The 19,018-nt window shown below is 46.8% G+C and overlaps 1 protein-coding gene across 7 annotated transcripts in view; it reads left to right on the top strand.

Moving 5' to 3' along the window:
• Positions 1-18,276, top strand: part of TBC1D16 (TBC1 domain family member 16) — a 32,731-nt gene extending 14,455 nt beyond the window's left edge. For 5 of the 7 annotated variants that reach the window (XM_052808241.1, XM_052808239.1, XM_052808240.1 and 2 more), the window contains exons 4-12: positions 7,995-8,192; positions 9,028-9,175; positions 10,229-10,396; positions 11,092-11,240; positions 12,024-12,158; positions 13,298-13,484; positions 14,635-14,814; positions 15,357-15,503; positions 16,031-18,276. In XM_052808241.1, coding sequence (XP_052664201.1) covers positions 7,995-8,192; positions 9,028-9,175; positions 10,229-10,396; positions 11,092-11,240; positions 12,024-12,158; positions 13,298-13,484; positions 14,635-14,814; positions 15,357-15,503; positions 16,031-16,276 — 1,558 coding nt within the window. In that variant the 3' untranslated portion in view covers positions 16,277-18,276. The remainder of the gene's footprint in view (positions 1-7,994; positions 8,193-9,027; positions 9,176-10,228; positions 10,397-11,091; positions 11,241-12,023; positions 12,159-13,297; positions 13,485-14,634; positions 14,815-15,356; positions 15,504-16,030) is intronic. The other 2 variants (XM_052808244.1, XM_052808245.1) reach the window with 2 other exon arrangements.
• The last annotated feature ends 742 nt before the right edge of the window (positions 18,277-19,018 follow it).

The following is a 19,018-nucleotide window of genomic DNA, read 5'->3' as shown; positions in this document are numbered from 1 at the left end:
GGATGGAGGAACAGAGGGGAACCGCTTTGCCCACCCCACCCCCGACCCCGGGTTTCTGGGGCGCCAGGCCTTGTTGGGGTTTGCTTACGAGGACGGGAAGGCTTTAAACTCCCGTTTTCGGACGGGGCTTCGCTTTCGCAGCGCCGCCGGGACCGGGGCCGGGGCCGGGGCCGTGAGCGCGGGGCCGGGCCGGGCGGGTGGCGCGGCGCGGCCGCCAGGGGGCGCGCTCTGCCCAGCGGCGCGGCCGGGCGCTGCCCGGCGGCCGCTCGCCATCCGCCCCCCGCCGGTAGCCCCGGTAGCCCCGGTAGCCCCGGTAGCCGGTGAAACCGAGGGCCCGTGTGCTGCCCGCCCCCGTGCTGCCTCAGCAGAGCCGCGTTAGGGAGCGCTTTGCCCCCGGGTACAGCGCTGCACCACCCCCCGTGCCCCCAGGCTGAGGGGCCGTGGGTCCCTACCAGCCGCCTTCGCTTGGGCAACTGCAACCCCACAGAATTATGGACAGTAAAATTACAGCCTGGGCTTGTGCTAGAGAAACAGAGAATTTCTGAGGGAATGCAGGGGTTTGGGGTGGAAGGCTGGCGTGACAGACCGGCCAGACTGCGAGAGCAGGGAGACGGGGCGGGCAGGAGCGGGGTAAAATACACCAGTGGCTGTGTTCTCCGGGAGGTATTGCAATAAAGTGCCTTTTCCCAGGATATTTTTGCATTTCTTCTGTTCCTTATTTATACGATCGTAACGCCCAGAAATCCTAATTGAGAGTGGAGATAAATGGTGCTGGCCGGTATCCAGAGCTTTGTGGGGGAAGAATTGCGTTAACTGGATCAAAATAAAGAGCATGTCCCCTCTAAAAGTACAACAGTATATGCAAATAAATCTGCATAGTCTCTGTCTTCTTGGCTCGGTCCTCGCAATTATAACAGCATTAAGCATTTGCAATAACTCTGAAACATGCTTTTAGTCAGCTCTCCTTTTTGCTCTCCCTTTTCTGCTACTTGAAGAAAGCTCTCCCCTTGGGAAATCCGCATTGTATTGTGGAAACAGTGAAATTCTCTCTGGGTGGTGTTGGCTCTGCTAATACTGGGTCAGCAGCAGTGCAGAGTCCGGGGAGTTGGTTAACTTTGTCTGTCAGTAAAAAGTCCCCCTGAAATTCCCAGTTCATTGCTTAGAGCCAAGAATACAAGAACAAAGGTAATCTTCAGGGCTTTCAAGGGACCAGGGTTTTGAAGGCTTGATTGTAATTAGCATAATTAGTGTAGAATTTTATTTTTGCATGGATAGAACTGAAAGAAAAAAGCAAAATAATCCATTGATTTTAAATATAAAATAAACACTGGTAAGAAAGGTCCCCTTTTCCAGTCTGGAATAGGCTGAAAAGCAAACATTCTTTTTCGGGCTTTGCTGAGAAATCACTTTTTCCATCTAAGGAATTTTTTTTTTTTTTTAAGTGTTGCATTTCGATTGATTTATTAATGAGCTAAAGCCTAGGCATGAGGTGCCCCTTCTCTGTATGGATTGTAAAAATCTGCCATTCAGCTTTTGGAATATTTTCCTTCCTTAAAATGAAGGTAACATTTGCATCATTGAGCAGCATACGCTCGGCTCTAAATGATTTGTTGTGTTTGGCTTCTCGGGAGCTATGTGTATTTTATTCATAAGCATCGAACTGCTAACTCTGCCCCTGCTACCTCACTGCAACAAGAAGTCACAGAGAAAAACCTTGGGTTTTACCTAAGTAGCCTACACCTGTCTGGAAGTCTCATCTGTGAAAAACAGATTGCTTGTCTTTTAACTGAAGGTATATGTGTATCACATTCCAGACATCGATTGGGTAAAAGAGATTAAAACACAGATTAATTCACTGCAAACTTCTGATTTTTTTTTCCCCTTCCCATATAGATTCAAAATAATTAACTCAAGAATTCTGGGTTTATTTTGTTTTCCTTCTGGTTTAATTCACAGCAGTTGGGGGGAACCCTTTGGAGGTGAGCAGGACTGTTTTTCTAATGCCCCCTCTCGCTGGCTAAAATCACTCGGCTTCCCTTCAGGCCACGAGGACTTGGAGGAATGAGTTAGGAGCAACAAAGCCCCCAGTGTAGTGAGGCTTCTCGCTCAGCTGCCGCCCTCCTCGGCGGAGCGGGGCCGGAAGGCAGCACCCAGCGCCGCTGCAGAGGTGGGTCATCCCGGGGCGCCGGCCGCTGCGCCGCACAGGTCGGCTTTTGTCCGCCAAGATTTGGGATGATGAACCGGCGGCAGAGGCGGACGCTGCGTGTTCTACCTGCGCTGGGTGGTTGTGCGTGCTCTGGGAAGGCAGTCAGGGTGCTGTAGAAGCGGATTGCAATAGCCACGTAAAGCATAACAAATTGTTTTGATCTTTATTTCTCAAGGACAAACCAATTACGCCTATCAGAAGGCAAAGCTGCATAATTGGGTTTCCTTGAGTCCCTCGTTCCGTTGTGTTAAAATATTTTATGTCAGGCTTGTGTTCGCAGAGTTGATGTTAATTCAGAGCCCCGTCCCTGATCACGAAGTTGCTGTTACAGTCCAAGGTCAGAGGGTGAACGCAGAAGTTGCTGCCCTCCCCACAGCATGTGCCGGTGAGGTGGCCGATGTGTAGACGGCTGGTGACCACAAACCACCTTCTGCTCTTTTCCTGTACAGGGAAAGGGAGGGATTCCAATGCTTTTAAGATGTAAACAGCTTGTTCTTTGAATATCGTTAATACGAAGAGTGACTAACAATAATACGCTGACTTTAGAAGCGCTGTTGAATCTGCTTCCTGGTGCCGAGCATGAAAGGATACAATTATTTTTCATAACCTTTTATTTTCCCTTTACGGCAAGCTAAGCAAAGCAAGTTTGTCAGAGGCAGAGTGCTCCTAATTTGGTCTCCAGTGACCTCTGCAGCTGTGATTGGCAGTCTGGTGTCAGGAAGGAACTTGTGCCTGTGAGATAGAAATGAGCAGAACAAATGCCGTAGGACAGCTTGGGTTCCCTGGAGGACACAGGCTAAAAAAGGTGAAAGAAGTGCAATTACAGGAGGTTTTCAGCACAGAAAGTTAATTAGCTACTAAATAGCATTTAGTGCAGTTCAACGTGAGGAAATTTATGTTTTGAAAGCAAACAGATCAATGGAAAGCCTGTGGAACAAGCTTTTGGAAAGTCCATGTTGACATTCGTGTACTTTGTACTGTAACGTCCTGTGCAGTTTTTCACAGGTTTCCCCAACAAATGGGAAGAATTGTTAGATTTGTTTCCACGCGCGTTTGCAGACGTATAGATACACTTCCACATGAGGATGTTTTGACATTTAATTTCAGAAATTCTGGTTAGGCTTTCATCCAGACTATCTAACACCTTTTTCCCTGTTCAGCGAGGTCAGTGTAAATCGATTCTGTTCAGGCTCTCTGAGGCAAAGGAACTTCAAGTTCCAAATATTTTCAGCCAAAGGGTGAATTTAACACAATTCTTAACCTAGTTACTCGTCTGTGCTGATCAGATGCGAGAGCTGGTGCGACTGCAGCATTTCACTGTCAACGACTGGCTCTGCATGGCCACGCTCCTCTGGAAGCTGGTGCCATCCTGCGAGTGTCCTTCCAGTCCTCCTCTGCAGCATTACACAGAACGAGCAGAAACATTTCGACAAATTTTTTTTAATCCCAAATTACCAATCTGTTTTCTTTTGCGCGTCTTTCATATGTCACTGAAGTCAGCACGTTTCACAATTCATAATATATGTATATTGTCAAGGACACTTTTTTTTATCAGAACAATAGATTTGGGTTCCAGCTGCCCAATATTACCTCACTTTGTATATTACCTCACTTTGTACATTCGCCTAATTTTTAGGCATTTCAGGATAGCTTTGAACTTTTATTGATGGATTATTTATTTGAAGCTATCTGTCTTACATGTTTTAGGCAGCTGATGCTGCCATGAGCTATTTCACCTTGCTGGAAAGAAGAGGAACCTAGAAGGTCAGTGCCTGTGGGGAATAGTGGAGAAACAGAGAAATGCTAACCCCTGGGGAGGAAAAGGGGCATGTAATTCCCATTACATGGATGCTCATACATTATGATGATACTTATTGTCTGTAAATGATGCTTCACAAGCCAGCGTGCAGGAATAGCTCGGGCTGTAAGGAAAGCTGTTATTAGTGAAGGCATGCTTTAGTACAATGGTGATGGAGAGCCAACTGAGGAGGGTTTGGCTCTTGCAAGAGGCTCTCTGGGAATCGGGTGGTGCATGCTGACAGCTTAGGTAGCTGCCACATCATGGGTATAATCTTCAGCCCCTTTCCCTCTTATAATTACATTTGTCACATCGTGTCGTACAATGAGTTACTGGATCTTTGTTGCTGAAATAGCCTTCCCATGTAATTGGTGCAGGTCTCTGCCCTGGCTCTATAACAGAAATAATAAATGGTTTTATCTCTCTTTATGCTGTAGGTGTGTACAAATGCTTTGACTGAACAGTAAGTTAGGTCCCATTACTACATTACTGCATGTCGAAAGTCTCACTTGCAGTGTGGCTGACCTCCTCAGATCGGGCGTGTGAGAGAGTTCCCGTGCAGTGGGAAGAGGATGATGGCTGCCTTACGCAAGCACTTGCTTTCTTAGGGGCTACAAAAGTTCGAGGAATGTAGATATGGTTGATTGCTGTAGTTGATTGTTGAGTGGAGAAAATACATCACCACCTGTTCTTGCTCACCAGCAAGAATGAGATGTATTCTGAGACAAAAGAGTAATGGGATTTCAGTAAGGAGAAAACACTTAAGTGGAATCATGAATATGTCCGTGGGTTTCCTGCCTCAGGTTTTGCTAATCCTCCTTATTTTTTTTTCCCTGTCCCTTTTATTCCCGTAGACCATGGCACTTGTTCTCTTGTTTTGCTGAGCAGTGCTGCATACTAGCTGGCGCTCTGTTTTTCCTGTATCCCACAACTCAAAGTCTCTCTGGAATGTTCCTCCAGCTATTTGCCTTGCAGTGCTTCAGCTCCCTGCTTTTGCAGGGCACTCTGGTATAAATTCCTCATCTAACAGATACAATAGTCTGACAAATAATAAATTCTTCCCTTGCATCTGTGTATCTTGTGTGCCTAGTTAGAAGACTCCCCAGAATCCACAAAATTAGCATTGATCATACTACTTGTTACTTACATACAGAATGATCTCAATATTAAAATTATATTTAAAAGTAGTCCAACAGATTAAAGTCTTTTTTTTTAAATCAATATATACAGGAAAAAGTAATTTTAAACACAGTGAGGTTTTTTTTTCTTAATTTCCACAGTGATTAAGTATGCACCAATGTAGGCGGTGGTACTCTCTGCATCTGTACTATGTATGAATGTAGGTGTGTTCATCGACCTCTCTGAAGGGCATGGGGTATACAGATGTCTCTTTCAGATTTCATCTTCTACATCAATGAAAACATTGGAATTGCTTCCGTGTATGTTGGATGCGTGTGCAAGCTTGTAACTAGTGGCTAAATGTAAACATTTTGACTTGAAGAAGCATTTCCAGAAAATATAACATTGCCAGCACCTTTGTAACTGGCCTTTCCAGCCTCCGGTAGCTACTTGCATATCTGAAGCAGATTTTGGTTACATAGCAGAAGGAACTGCAGCTGGCAATAGCGTTCTGTACTGAGGAGCTACACAATTCCCGGGGATCAAAGCAAGCCTGCCCAGCTCTACTGGTAACTATTGTTTCTTGGCAGTCATCTCTCTGCCGCTGGTCGTTTGAGATGATGCTCTTGAAGAATGGGCATGTTGGCCTCTGTGACGAGGGAACTGCAGGACAATGATCCTCACAGCCAACCCGGCTTCCAGCCCTTTGTCGTACTGACCAGTTCATCTTTGCAAGAGTTTTAGAAAATTGGTTGCCTCTGCTTAGTCTTTAAACTAGTTTGAGTCATCTCTTCCAGGAAAATCCTGTGTAACCAGCTGTGGCTGTTATGAAGTGTTGCTCCATAAATACCAGCTGCTTATAGCAAGCAGTCCGGCACAAGTGTCTTGAACCAGGACTCCTATTACTTTTGCATTAACATGAGATACTGAATGTTTTAGAAAGTGTGATATTTTGCAGCTTTATCAGAAAGTAATGCTTGATTTTTCACAAAGGCGAGTACAGTTTTCATGCAAAAATTCACAAGGTGCAGGTGGTAGCGTATAGCTACGCTTGAGACTGGAAGTATCCTGGTGTCTAACCTAGAAAAACTGCTATCGTTCCTCTTCGAGGGAGTTTGGGTATCTTGTGTGATCCCTGCTCACATGGCGATATTGCCGTGTCACTTCTAAGACCTCAACCTCCAAATGGCTTGAATGTAAGTTTTGCTTTGATGCTTTCTTTCAGAAAAACGGAGCAGCAGAACTTCATGAACAGAGTGCTCTTTTAGCTGAAAGTAAAACAGACTTGGTCTCATCTACATAATGCTGCAGAACCAGAGAAGGGGGCTCGGGGATTTATTTCCCATGCGTGTGGGCGCTAAGGTTTTGAGTCATACATTTGAACTGGGCAGCTCACAGGGGCTTGGTTAAAAATTTAACCCACAACTAACTGGGATGTCCGGAGACCTGTCCATTGGAATGCAATGACCTGAACCATGAGTAGATGCTGCAAATAAGGCTCGTCCCTGTGGAAGAGGCACTGTAGCCAGGCTTGGAAAGCATACTGATGTGGTGTGCTGCAGATGCATGCTGAGTGTGTGATTTTCAGCGTTCAGTGCCTACATTGTTAGATAAGCGGATTAGAAAACATTGCATAAAGTGGCATTGCAGGGGGCTGTCTTTATACCTGCTACTTGCCTTGTTTTGCAAACCCTGATTTCACAGCGGAACCCATTCAGAGTTTGCGCTGAGATTGTTCACATGTATTGGCCTTTTTAAGAATCAAGGGGTCACAGTTTCAGATTCACTTAATTCTCAAAGCAGTGATATTTTTCTTTTGGGATCAGGGCTGGTGGCGGGCATGTGGGTTTTTTTAATCTAAACTCAGCTTACTCTTACAGATAAATATCTGGGGTGCAGTGAGCTCCTAGCATATTGGAAAACAGTTGGGTTCACGTTCTCTACTTTGTGGTGGGTTAAAGAGCCCATGTGTAACTTCCCGCTCCTTAACTCTCCGAAGTTTCAAGTTTGCAAGCAGAAACCATTTGTCTAAAGATTATACACATGAATCCAGGCTTGTCAGGTCCACTGGCAAAGGTGTAATGAGAAACTCGAGTTCAGGGGACATATCTTTGGATCTTACTGGTCACTGAGGGAATTTGCCAGATGAGATCCTGAGTCAATGCTGCCATCTGAATGCGCTCACTCCTCCCATCCCAGCCCCGGCTCAGTGCGGAGCAGCTGAGCTGCCTGCTGAAGAGGTTGCTTAAGCTGTGGGGCAAGACGTATCCTTGGGATGTTATTCACTAAGTGCTGCTGGAGCTGCTGAAGCAGCCTGTCAAGCACCTGTACTTCGGCAGTCATGTTTTTTCAATGGCCCAAGGTTTTCCATGCCAAGGGGTCATCAATCCCAGAAGCACAATGGTTTGAAGGGGTCCTGCAGCTTAGGGCTCTGTGGCATGGGCTGGAGAGCGGGCAAGTGCCTGCTGTACCAGCTCCCCAAACTGGTCCTTGTGCTGCGCCAAAGGAGCAGGGGATGGGCCACTCCTCGGAGCAATCTGGGCTGTTCCCACATAGGGCTTCTTAATTTTGCCTTCTCAAAAGTCAACGTTTTGAGGCATGGTGTTGGCTCTCCCCAGTTTGGTGTGCAAGTTAGGAACAGACCAAAAATAGGATCGTTTTTTGGGATGGTAGGGAATTAATTTAAATAAAAATAATTTAATCTCTTGTGTGGGCTGTCAGTTATTGACTCCTTAGACCTGTACTGAATTCCAATTTCAGAGCTCTGACAAAAGATTTTTAACATGGAGCATCTGTGGTTATTGCATGTAACTGCAGTCGTCTTTGGCTGATGTCTTGCGGGGCTTTCTTCCTCCATGCTCTCGTCTGCAGGGACACGTGTGACAATCGCATGACCTGCTCCACCAGCTCTGCCTCCAGCCTTGACGCCAGTGCCCAGTTCCAGGAGAATAATGGGCAAACGCAGAGCACCAGATGGGACGAACAGCAGAAAGTATTTGCCCTCGAGCAGGTCTGTGGTGTCTTTAGAGTGGACCTGGGACAAATGAGATCCCTTCGCCTCTTCTTTAGGTAACGTATTATTGTGTGTGGTATTTGTGTGCGCTCTGGATCAGTGCGCACTGGGCTTTGGAGGCAGATGGCTTCTGCAGTCCTCCTTGGAAGTCTTTCCCTAATGGTTGTCTCCAGGAAAACAAGTGTCAGCCTTCCCAAGGAGAGCCTCTGAATTACAGTTATGGGGCCTAAAGGACTTTTTTCCCTACTAAGGTAAAGGTTGCTCTTAGCTGTCTTACCAAAAATGTTTCAGATAGCCTGGAAGCGTGGAAAACTTCTTTACTTAGGGTACCTCCTCCCTTGCCTGCCCCTCACTAGGGCTCCTCTAGGGTCTTGCTGCTCTTAGCCTCTTCAGTTATCTTTCAAATTATTACAAAAGTTATTAAAAACATTTTTACTCCCTATTTTCACTCTCACTCCCTGCTTCTTTACACAATGCTGTGTGTGACCAAGTCCGCTCATCCATAGGAGCTGACTTTGTGTACTGCCTTAATGTTGCTGGGGCGTACTTCTTGGGTTTTTTTCTCCAGGGAAGACAAAATTTAATTCCTTCACGTGATGGAAGGGTAAAAGAGTGCCATTACCAGGCACAAGTGGAGCTTCTTGAGGAAAATGGTCACTATGGCCATGTCATAGAATCATAGAATATCTCAAGTTGAAAGGGACCATAAGTATCATGAAGTCCCAGAGCTGTAAAATTACTTCTGTGCCCTGTTTTAAGGGACAACTTGGTGCTACACTTCTTTGTAATTTGCTTTCCTCTCTCTCATCTGATATTCCCCCTTCCTGCTGGGCCCCTTGTTATCCTGAACAATAAATGCAGGTTGTTCTCCCATGTTTTTTTGTCCCACAGTGATGAGGCATGCACCTGTGGACAGCTGGTTGTTGCGAGCAGGGAGAGCCAGTACAAGATCTTCCATTTTCACCATGGTGGCCTGGATAAACTGTCCGAGGTGTTTCAGCAATGGAAGTACTGCACAGAGACCCATCTCAAGGACCAGGTACCCGAGCAAGGTTCATGGGGCAAAGGGGTTTTTTCCAGCAGATGTTTCACACTTAGGCTTTTAGCCAGGGGAGCGTGTTGGAGAAATGAAGCTATGAGTTCATGTCACCAGGTCAGGCAGAAAGCTGCAATGTTTTGGGTGTTGTTTAGGATGCAACTGCGAGTCGGACACGAGGTCTCTCTTGTACTTGCTTGTCCCCATGCATTCCTGTTTTGCCTGTGGAATATGGGGGAAGATAATACAGAAGACTTGCTTAGGTAGTTATTTTGCTAGACCCGACAGGTCACCAATGTGCTTTAGGCATGTAAGGTGGCTGGGAAATCTGCAGTGGTAGGTCTGAAATTCTGTCAGAGTCTTTCATCCATTTTGTGAAGCGTAGCACACTGCTTTGGAAAATGTTTTGACAAGGCATCTTGCCATATTTTGTTCAATCTACATACAAATGTGATAAGAGCTCTTTAATTATCTGTTTAAGATACTGTATGTGCTTATTAGAAACAGTGATTTTTAAATTTCCATCCTTCCCACAGAGCCCCCTGCTGCTTTTCTTATTATGGTCGCATGGGCTCACTTTTTGCATTGAACAACCTTTGATTTTTAAATTAAATGTCAGCTGCAGTCTTGCACTGGGATCATGAGTGCCCTTAGAGAGCCTGGCAGTGCAGTTCCCTGCTTGCCTAACAGCAATCCCTTTGTATATGGCCAATCATATGTAATTTATTGCAGGCATTCCTGGCAGGGTGAAGTTTTGCTGTAAGCAGCATTAATTCAGTTTCAGGTCAGGGATAAGATTGGGGGAGGAATGGAAACAATTTTTTTTTAAGATGAAGCTGTTTTGTGGTACTCAGATTTTTAATTATTCTAATCACTCTTGCTATTGTAATGGTTGGAATTTAAAAAAAAAAACCTCCCCAAGTGCAGTGCCTCAGTGCTTAATCCTATGCGAGCCACGCGAAAAGGTTTTCCTGCTCTGAAAATAACCGGGTTTCATACTCTGCTGCTATCTCTGGCTCCTGCCTTCAGTTTTTTGTTTTGTTTTCCCCCATTCAGCAGCTAACTGATGAGAAAACATGTATGCAGTTCTCCATCCGCCGTCCCAAGCTGCCCTCCTCGGAAACCCACCCGGAGGAGAACACGTACAAGCGTCTTGATGTGTCTGCCTGGCTCCATCACCTGAATGAATCCGGACAGGTGGAAGAAGAGTACAAGCTGCAGAAGGTGAGAGGGCTGGCTGCTGCGGTTTTGATCCTTTCTCTCCTGCTGCAGAGTGTGAATCCCCAGGTGGAAGCCACAAGAGTTTGCTTTCATGCTGGGGGCAAGAACTGGGTGTTTGAGAGTCTAAAGACTGGCGTATAGTGCTTGGCTGGAGGTCTTGCTGGGACTGCAGATGAGTCTGCTACAGGCAGGATGGTAGAGCATCTCCCTGGCCAAGGAGGGCGAGGTTCTCCAGCTTCTGCTGCCAGTTGGAATTAGTAAACCAAAGTGTCCAGTGCTAGACGTGTTTGCAAAATGCAATATGAACAAATCAAAGAAAGAAAAATCGAGATTACGGTATGAAATAATGCAGGGCTTGCGGGGGAGCACTGGGTCCAGGTCCTGAGAGAGAAGTTTGCAGTGAAATGCAGTGTCTCCAAGATTGAGGATTAAGCCGTGACATGAGAACGACACGTTAATCATAGAGCCTCTCCAGGGGGGGTTATTGACATTGAAATGAGCCCGATTTGTGTCTCGTCTGGGAATAGAAGGCCAGCACTTTCCCTCTAAACATGTGCAAATTGCAGGAGCTTGAATCAAGGCGTCACTTGTCAGGAAAGAACTGCAAAGCCACCAAAGCATAGTAGCGGGCAGTTTCTTGTTGCTGTTCTGGGGGATGTTAAAACTGTACCAGTCATAACTTTTGCTCCTTCTTCCAGGCCATATTCTTTGGTGGGATTGATATTTCCATCCGTGGGGAGGTGTGGCCCTTTCTGCTGCACTACTACAGCTACGAGTCCACCTCTGAAGAGAGGGAGGCACTGAGGCTGCAGAAGAGGAAAGAATACTTTGAGATCCAGGAGAAACGGTAACAGACCAGCTTCATCCTCCCCTGCTCATCTCTCCTCAGGCCTGACGTCACAGTAATACCGCTGGTGATGTACAGAGTCTCTGCCTCCTTCAGGAGAGGCTGATTGGAGTAGAGAAGTGAGAGGGATGGTAAAGGAGGTGTATCAGGCACAGCTGACATCTTGAGGGTCTGGAGCTAATACCATATAGCTCAAATATTTTCTTTCTTGGGGTCTTGAAACAGGCTCGCCAGTACCACGTAGGGAAGCTTATCTCACAGGCAAAACTAGAAGCAGAACATGTTAGTTTAGCATCCAGAAGGTGAAAATGGGGTCTTGTATTTCTTTGTAAATATATCTGGATGTAAAAATTGGAAGGAAGAAGAAATATCTAATTCAACAAAGTTATTACTGCAAGAACTGTATGTTGTAATCTAGTTGTGGGTACACTTAAGCTGGAGAGGGACAGTAGTATTATTAATTAGGAGACAATCAAAACAAAGTGGTGAGTTCTGGTGTGACACCCACAAGGAGCAGTGGAGAGCAGAGTCCGACTGCTTCTGAAGTGGAGTTTATCACATAAAACACATAATGTCATCCCATTTATAACCCAGGAGGCTCCTTCTAGTAATACATTTGGACAGAAAATCTGCCGTTCTGGACAGACCTGCTTGTCTGTTTTTCAGGTGATGAGTACAGAGATAGTTTTTCTCTGAAAACTCAAGCTGAAATAAGGCTTTTTGTTCCTTGTGGCAATCATATTCTTTCTTGGCAATGTAATCCTGTTGCTGCTCAATTTTCAGGCTTTCAATGACTCCAGATGAACAGAAAGAGTTTTGGTGTAAAGTACAGTTCACGGTAGATAAAGACGTCGTGAGGACTGACCGCAGCAATCAGTTCTTTCGAGGGGAGGACAACCCAAATGTGGAAACTATGAGGTGAAGTGTCTGATTCTAGTGTCCCAAACAATGTGTCCTACTGAAGGTATAGAAAACTCGGTAAGCCCCCCTGGCCCAGGCTGCCTGGGTCACTGCCTTGGGAATGCGGAAGAGCACCGTGCATGTGGTGACTGGTACCAACTGATGCAAAAACAAGGACTTCTTCCCCAGTACTTTCACTACAGCTTTAGCCATTGACTTCTTGATATAACAGCCCTGCTCCCATCACCTAGCTTCCCTGCGTACATAGGCACAGAAGAGGTGTGAGTCTTCTGTAGCTATGGGAGGGTCATGGGTGCTGCAGCAGGGTTGTGGGCAGTTGCTTGGGTCTGTGGTTCTCCTGACAGGGTGGAAGACAAGAACACCAGAGTCTTCTTCATGGGTGTGTGACTTGTAAACGTGTGCCTACAAAACAGTTGGATTTCATCTAACAGTATGGCTTGGAGCCTCATGGATGTGTAGGCATCAGGTCTCCTTTCCCATGGGCCCTTCATTTCTGTCCTCTTAGTCTTTTTAAATTCTCATTTTCTTTTTATATTTTGGTGTCTGTGTATTGAAAACCTTAACCTGGAGTTTATTTTGCTGGACTGATGTTTGCAGCAGGGTTATCTGTATGTGTTAAAGCACCTTACAGTAGGGTCATGTGTCTTTGTACCTGAGATGAACTGTGTTGTTTGTTCCTACTGCACTGCTCCCAGTGGGCTGTACTGTGGTTGGGAAATAGGAGCCTAAAGGGGTTCTGTTCAAATCCATTGTCTTAGGCTGCTGTGTGCTATTCAGAGTTCTTGTTGACCATCCAGGAGCCTCTCTGGATTGATGCAAAAATGATATAATCCTAAAAAATGAGAGTTCCATTTAGGTATAGTGTTCGTGTATCTTTGTTATGCTTCTAGATATAGTTCTTTCAGGGAAAGCAGTTCTGTGGAGTGCAGCATGCTGTACAGATGCTCAAAAGTTCACAAGCCTCCGGGTGCAATTGCGAGTTAATCTTTTAGATGGCAGGAGTGATCTGTTGCTCTTCTGCACTTTGCCTGACTCAGCCTGTACGGTGGCAGTTGGGGTAGAAGGGAAAGGGCACTGCGCTCAGCTGTGACATGCCCTCTCCGTGTCTCACCTCTCCACTTGCATCTCTTCTCCAGGAGGATCTTGCTGAACTATGCAGTATTTAACCCAACAATTGGATACTCCCAGGGGATGTCCGACCTGGTTGCCCCACTCCTGGCAGAGGTCCTAGATGAGTCGGATACTTTCTGGTGCTTTGTAGGATTGATGCAGAACACAATCTTCATCAGCTCACCCCGGGATGAGGATATGGAGAAACAGCTGGTGAGGCTGAATGCTGAGCTCCCTTTAGCCCTGTCTTTAGCTTCTCCTCTCCCCAGTCAAATTAGAAGAATGCCATAAAGCAGTTACCTGGGCTGTTGGGTTCCAGCATCCTGAATCACACTCCAAAGCCACAAAATACCTGGTGGATAAAATTGATCCCGAGTGATTGGGACACTCCAGAGGCAGTTATAGCCAATACATTTTCAAAGTAAAGTTACCTTGGCTATGCTAAAGGGTGCTGATTCAAGGCATCTTTTATGATCAAATGTATTTAGGATGCTGCTTGCTTTAACTTTGCACTTCTCTCAGGCAGTGAAGACTCACTGGTTTGGTTTTGTCCTGATTCTGGGGCATTTGGTGTGAATGAGGCAGAGGAGTTGATTGAGCTGCAGCCCTCTTTTTTTGTGGGATTTTTTTTAAGGTCTTAATATTTTTAATAGATTTTTTAAATTTTGTTCAAATGAAAAGCCTTATATATCTGACAGAATTTCTTAAAATAAGGTGATCTTGTTTAAAAATGGGAACTTTTTAGGTTTTAACATGAACTTCAGTTGTTTTCTGGTTAAGATCCTGAAAAATCCATTCTAAACCTAAACAATCCTATCCGGGTCATGATGGCACCAATCTAAAGCAGTAAACTTGTGGTGGAAACCCCATGGGAGGCTGCTGGTGAGGTGCAGTTAGTTAATGTACAGATTTATGCACTGTAATGTGCCTGTATAGTCAGGCTTTCCAAAATCACTTCCATATTGCTCGGCCTCTATTGAATTGAAATATTGCCTGAGATAGCTATGTCCTTCCTTTTCTCTAGTTTTTACATCTCTAGCTGCTTTCCTCAGCCTGAATCTCTTCCCTTCTTTCTTTTCACGATGTAGCTGTCATGGGATTTTCTTTTCACCCTCCATCCTTCCTTGTGAAATAGCTGCCGTGGTCTGTGAGCTCTGGCCTTTAATGATAGATCCAAGCATGCTCCTGGCTGTGCTGTAATAAACAGGCCGTAAAGCTGGAGCTTTTTGTAAGAAAGAGAACTGTGGCCAGCTCTGCGGGAGCCCAGGTCTGGCACGCGGTGCAGGGGCTCCCCAGGATGGCGGGTGAGGGCGGCACGAGTCCTTGTGCACGAAGCAGTGGCTCAGCTCTGCATCTTTTCCAGATGTACCTGCGAGAGCTGCTACGGCTCATGCACCCACGCTTCTACCAGCACCTTACTTCCCTGGGAGAGGATGGCCTGCAGATGCTTTTCTGTCACCGTTGGATCCTCCTCTGTTTTAAACGCGAATTTCCAGATGCTGAGGCTTTGCGCATGTGGGAAGCATGCTGGGCTCACTATCAGGTTAGAGAGCTAGCGATGGGCACAGTGCGTGCTGGGCAGCAGTGTGTTCTTTGCTGAATCCTCACCGTCCCAGCAAGTGTTGCAGAATTTCCATAAAGGCTCTTAGTAGCAAAGTCTCCAAAATAAGTAGGTGTTACAGAGGGTCTGTAACTATCAAAGAGGTTTACCTATGTAGCAGGAGGATGGAGGCCTGCCTCTCCTACTTGAGGATGTCTGGGCTTCAAAAGCAGTTTTTTTTCAGAAAGTGCTGAACATCCACTTCTGAAATTCAGACTTCTTTTACACAGTTGGAAAATGTCTTTCCAAAAACCACTAGTCTGCTTTGAAAGCTGTGGTCCAAGCCTTGCTACCGCACTGTAAAGGGAAGAGACTTTGACTCAGCTGTGGTTCGGAATTCACCAATAACTCACGTTCTGTATACCACTAGGCAAAACCGGAAGGAGCAAAAAATCTCACTAAGGACATGCTCGTAGAGGGTGAGGAGGTTAAGTCAGACCTCTGCCTCCACCTGCTGTACTCCAGCCCCTGTTTTCTCATTGCAGACTGACTATTTCCACCTCTTTATCTGTGTGGCCATCGTGGTGATTTATGGGGATGATGTCATTGAACAACAGCTGGCCACTGACCAGATGCTGCTGCATTTCAGCAACCTGGCTATGCACATGAACGGAGAACTTGTACTCAGGAAGGTAAATGCCCGTGTGCTGACGTGGGCTGAGTCTCAGGTCCAAGAGATGAGTCAGAGCATTGAGAAAATCAGGCACTGATGCTTCATCTTTCGCATCTCCTGTATTCCCCGGCTTGTCTGAAGCCTGGGAGGGTAGGATGATGCTGTTTGCCTGGAAACAAGTTTTGCAGAAATAAGAGATAGTTGTAGAGTGCTTAGGAGGTGATGGTACGGTTGGGATAACCCTTGCAAATGCTCAGGGAAATGGCAGACAGAGCTGTTCGTCTTTGTACCACAGTCCCCAACCCATCTCGGGCTGGGAGTGACTGCAGGCCGTGGGATGTGCGGCAGCTCCTGCAACCTGGCAGCGTCCCCAGTGGCTTGTTTAACCTTCAGGTTTGTGTTCAGGAGGGATGCTCCTTTGCTAAAGCTTTGACTCTCCTAAGGTAGCCAAACAGGAGGATGGGACAGGAGGCCACAGGCTACCCCTGCTCTCCATGTTCGTCCCCTGGTGAGGAGTAAATGACTTTGTCTCTCTCTCCCCTCTAGGCGAGGAGTCTGCTCTATCAGTTCCACCTGTTACCCCGCATCCCCTGCAGCCTGCATGACCTGTGCAAGCTGTGTGGGACAGGAATGTGGGACAGTGGCTTCATCCCTGCTGTGGAGTGCTCTGGCCATCACCCGGAGTCCGAGAGTTGCCCGTATGGGGGACTGGCAGAAGTGTCTTCTCCTAAACCAGGAAGCGAAGGCAAGAGAGGCTTGAAAACACGGGACGTCTTTGCTTTCCGAAAATAGCTGTAGAGGAACAGGGTGTGACAGCGGAAGAGGGAAGGGCAGGAAGGATGTGCATAGGAAAAAATACTGAAGACAAAAATGGAGGGATAGCTTGTCAAGACTCCTGAGAAGACTGAAAGGTGGAGAATGGACGAGGAGTGAAATCACTCTGCAAGGAAAGCAAATTCCAGTGCACTGGTGGTGGAACCTGAACAAAACGCATCAAACCAGGAACAGTGTTTGCACGTGTTTGGATTTGATTTTGTTAGAAACATGCTTTTTCTAGGTCTTAACAAGGACTTTTTATTCTGCCTCTGGGATTGGACTGGTTAGCAACCAGAACTTTGTTACTTGCTGATGAGAAATGAGAACACTAAAGAGAGCCAAGTACAACCAGCAGCGTTTGTGGGTCAGGTGGAAGGAGCAGAGCTGTGGCAAGACCTCTGCCTGCAATGTCCCTTCATCCGAAGCATACCACACACGCACTCTCTGCTTCAACCAAAACTTGCAGCTTAGTGGCTTCTCTCTAAAGCCATAAAGACCATTTTAATTATAATCTGCCAAAAATAAAACTGCAGACTATTGGGATTGCAGGGAAGGTGTCTGCCTTGTTGGCGAGGAAGAACTGGTCACCTAAAGGTCTTGTCTCTCGCCTTTTTTTATATGGTATACTGGCTGGCATGATTTTTTTTCCATTTGTACAGAAAGTGTACAGCCACTGTTCTTAAAGCACTGCTTTTCTGTAGTCAGGGTATTTCATAGACACCTTTCAAAGTTTATTTCTTCATGACAGTACAGCAAAGCTGTTTCTTTATGCTGACAGCTACAGACTTTAGACACTTGTTCGTGGAAGTCTGTTTCCAGTATGTTTCCCATTGCGTTTCCTTTGGCTCTTCTCAATTACTGAATATTCACTGTCCTTACCTGTCTTTGCCATAGGCTGTAGCACATACACTCCAAGTGGGCTTTAGGGTCTTCAGTTGGTGCCAGTAGTGCACCCTCTTCCCCATCCCAAAGTGAAAATGAAATTTGGTTTGTTGCAGTCATTTTTTGCTGACCTCCATCTCTGATAAAGGTTTCCCTTGAAGTATTTTTGAAAGGACAGCATGTTTCTCCTCTTGTCTTCTGTAGAATTTGCCAACTAGAAGTGGAGCTGGGGCCTTGAGCACAGCTGTGTTGCCAAATATCCTGACCAAATTCAGTGGCATCCAAAGGTGTGTCCTGAGCCAGCGTTTGTGCCAAACAGAGCCAGGGGAATAGTTTCCCTGTAAGAATGAAAAAGGAGATGAGGTGACAGTGAGCTGTGCTGGCTTTGCTGCATCCCTCTTCATGGTGTATGAAGTCTTGCAGCCTTTCCCGGTTGTCTTGCTCCCTCTCACTTCAACCACATTGCTTCTGTTACACAACTGTGTCTTGGTCTGGCAGGGGGGGAAGTCCATACTCACTTTTCAGCATTGCCTATCAGGCTTGTTTGTCCTTTTAGCAGCGTGTGTGGAAAACCCTGTATGCTCATGCATAGTGCTGCAGCAGGTTCCTGCATCTGACAAGCAAATTTCTCTAAAAATCTTTCTGCAAGGCCTTACCCACAGCCTGTTCTGGAGCCCACATGCCCCATACCTGCTGGGAGGTGAGGCTGGCAACTGGGATGCTTTGTGTGAAACCAGCACAAACCAAGTGCATGCTGCATTCGTAAGGGGAAGAAGACTTGACCCTATGCAGGCACCATGCCAAAGACTGGCTGTTGTGTGGCAGAAGGACAGTTTGGCTCCTGATTTGTGTGCCTTTAATTCAGAGGATGAAAACCTTCCCCTTGATGAGAGCAATGGTGAAACCTACTGCAGTATTGCACACCTCCGGTATAGCCCAGCTTCGAGAGGTACCGAGGCTGCGAGGCTGCAGGTGTGTCCTGGGGTTGTAGGAGGTGACACCTCGTATAAGGGCTGGTGGCTGCTTTGCTGTGAAACAGGGAGTTCTTCAAGATTTATGATGTTTCAGTGAATAATAAAAGTTTGTGTGAGGCATTTGTGTGGTACATTGCTGTACAGGCTGGGTGCCGTACCTTATAGTCAGGGGACAGCACTTGGCTAGACGCCATCCCCACAGCTTGAGCCGCTCCTTTTGCAGCCATACAAAGAGCCGTGTTGGGTGCTGGGTCTGCATCGCCCTCCCCGGGCTCCACTGATTTCAGCCTGGCGACGTGCGGCAGCACTCGATGTATTCATCTAGATGCAAGCTCTAAGTGGCGGTGGTTGAATTAGGGTCAGAAAAATGACGTGTCAGAAAATGCCAGAAGCATCTTCCTGCAGAGCGGCTTGGTGGCACATGGGCAGGCGCCAGCTCCCCACGGGGACAGCAGGAGCCAGGCACTGCCTGCTGCCACCTGCCTCCCCGCACCGGACGGGCATCGCCGCGAGGACTTCCCACCACCGTGGCTCGTCCGTCAGCGCCAAAGCAGCTGGGTGCCTCCCCGGGAGCACGGTGCGAGGAGCGGCCGGCGCGTGGGCAGCTCTGCCGGGCTCTGCGCGCTGGGCACGGGGTGGGCAGACCCCACCGGGGCTCACTGGCTGCTTGCAGGCACCAGCAAACACCGACCAGAAGATCCAGAGATGGTTTTGCTGCAGCAGTTGTTCCCAGCCAGTAAAAGACAATAGGAAGAGATGAAGTAGATAATTTTGAGCATTATTTTTCCACTATTAAAATGTCATTCAGCAATGTGGAAATCACTCAGGATTTGTTTAAAGACTCTGCACCGCAGTTCTCCAG

Source organism: Harpia harpyja, chromosome 14 (assembly GCF_026419915.1).
Source record: "Harpia harpyja isolate bHarHar1 chromosome 14, bHarHar1 primary haplotype, whole genome shotgun sequence".
Lineage (NCBI taxonomy): Eukaryota > Metazoa > Chordata > Aves > Accipitriformes > Accipitridae > Harpia > Harpia harpyja.
The sequence above is the reverse complement of the archived record's forward strand: the minus strand, read 5'-3'. Positions and strand labels throughout refer to the sequence as shown.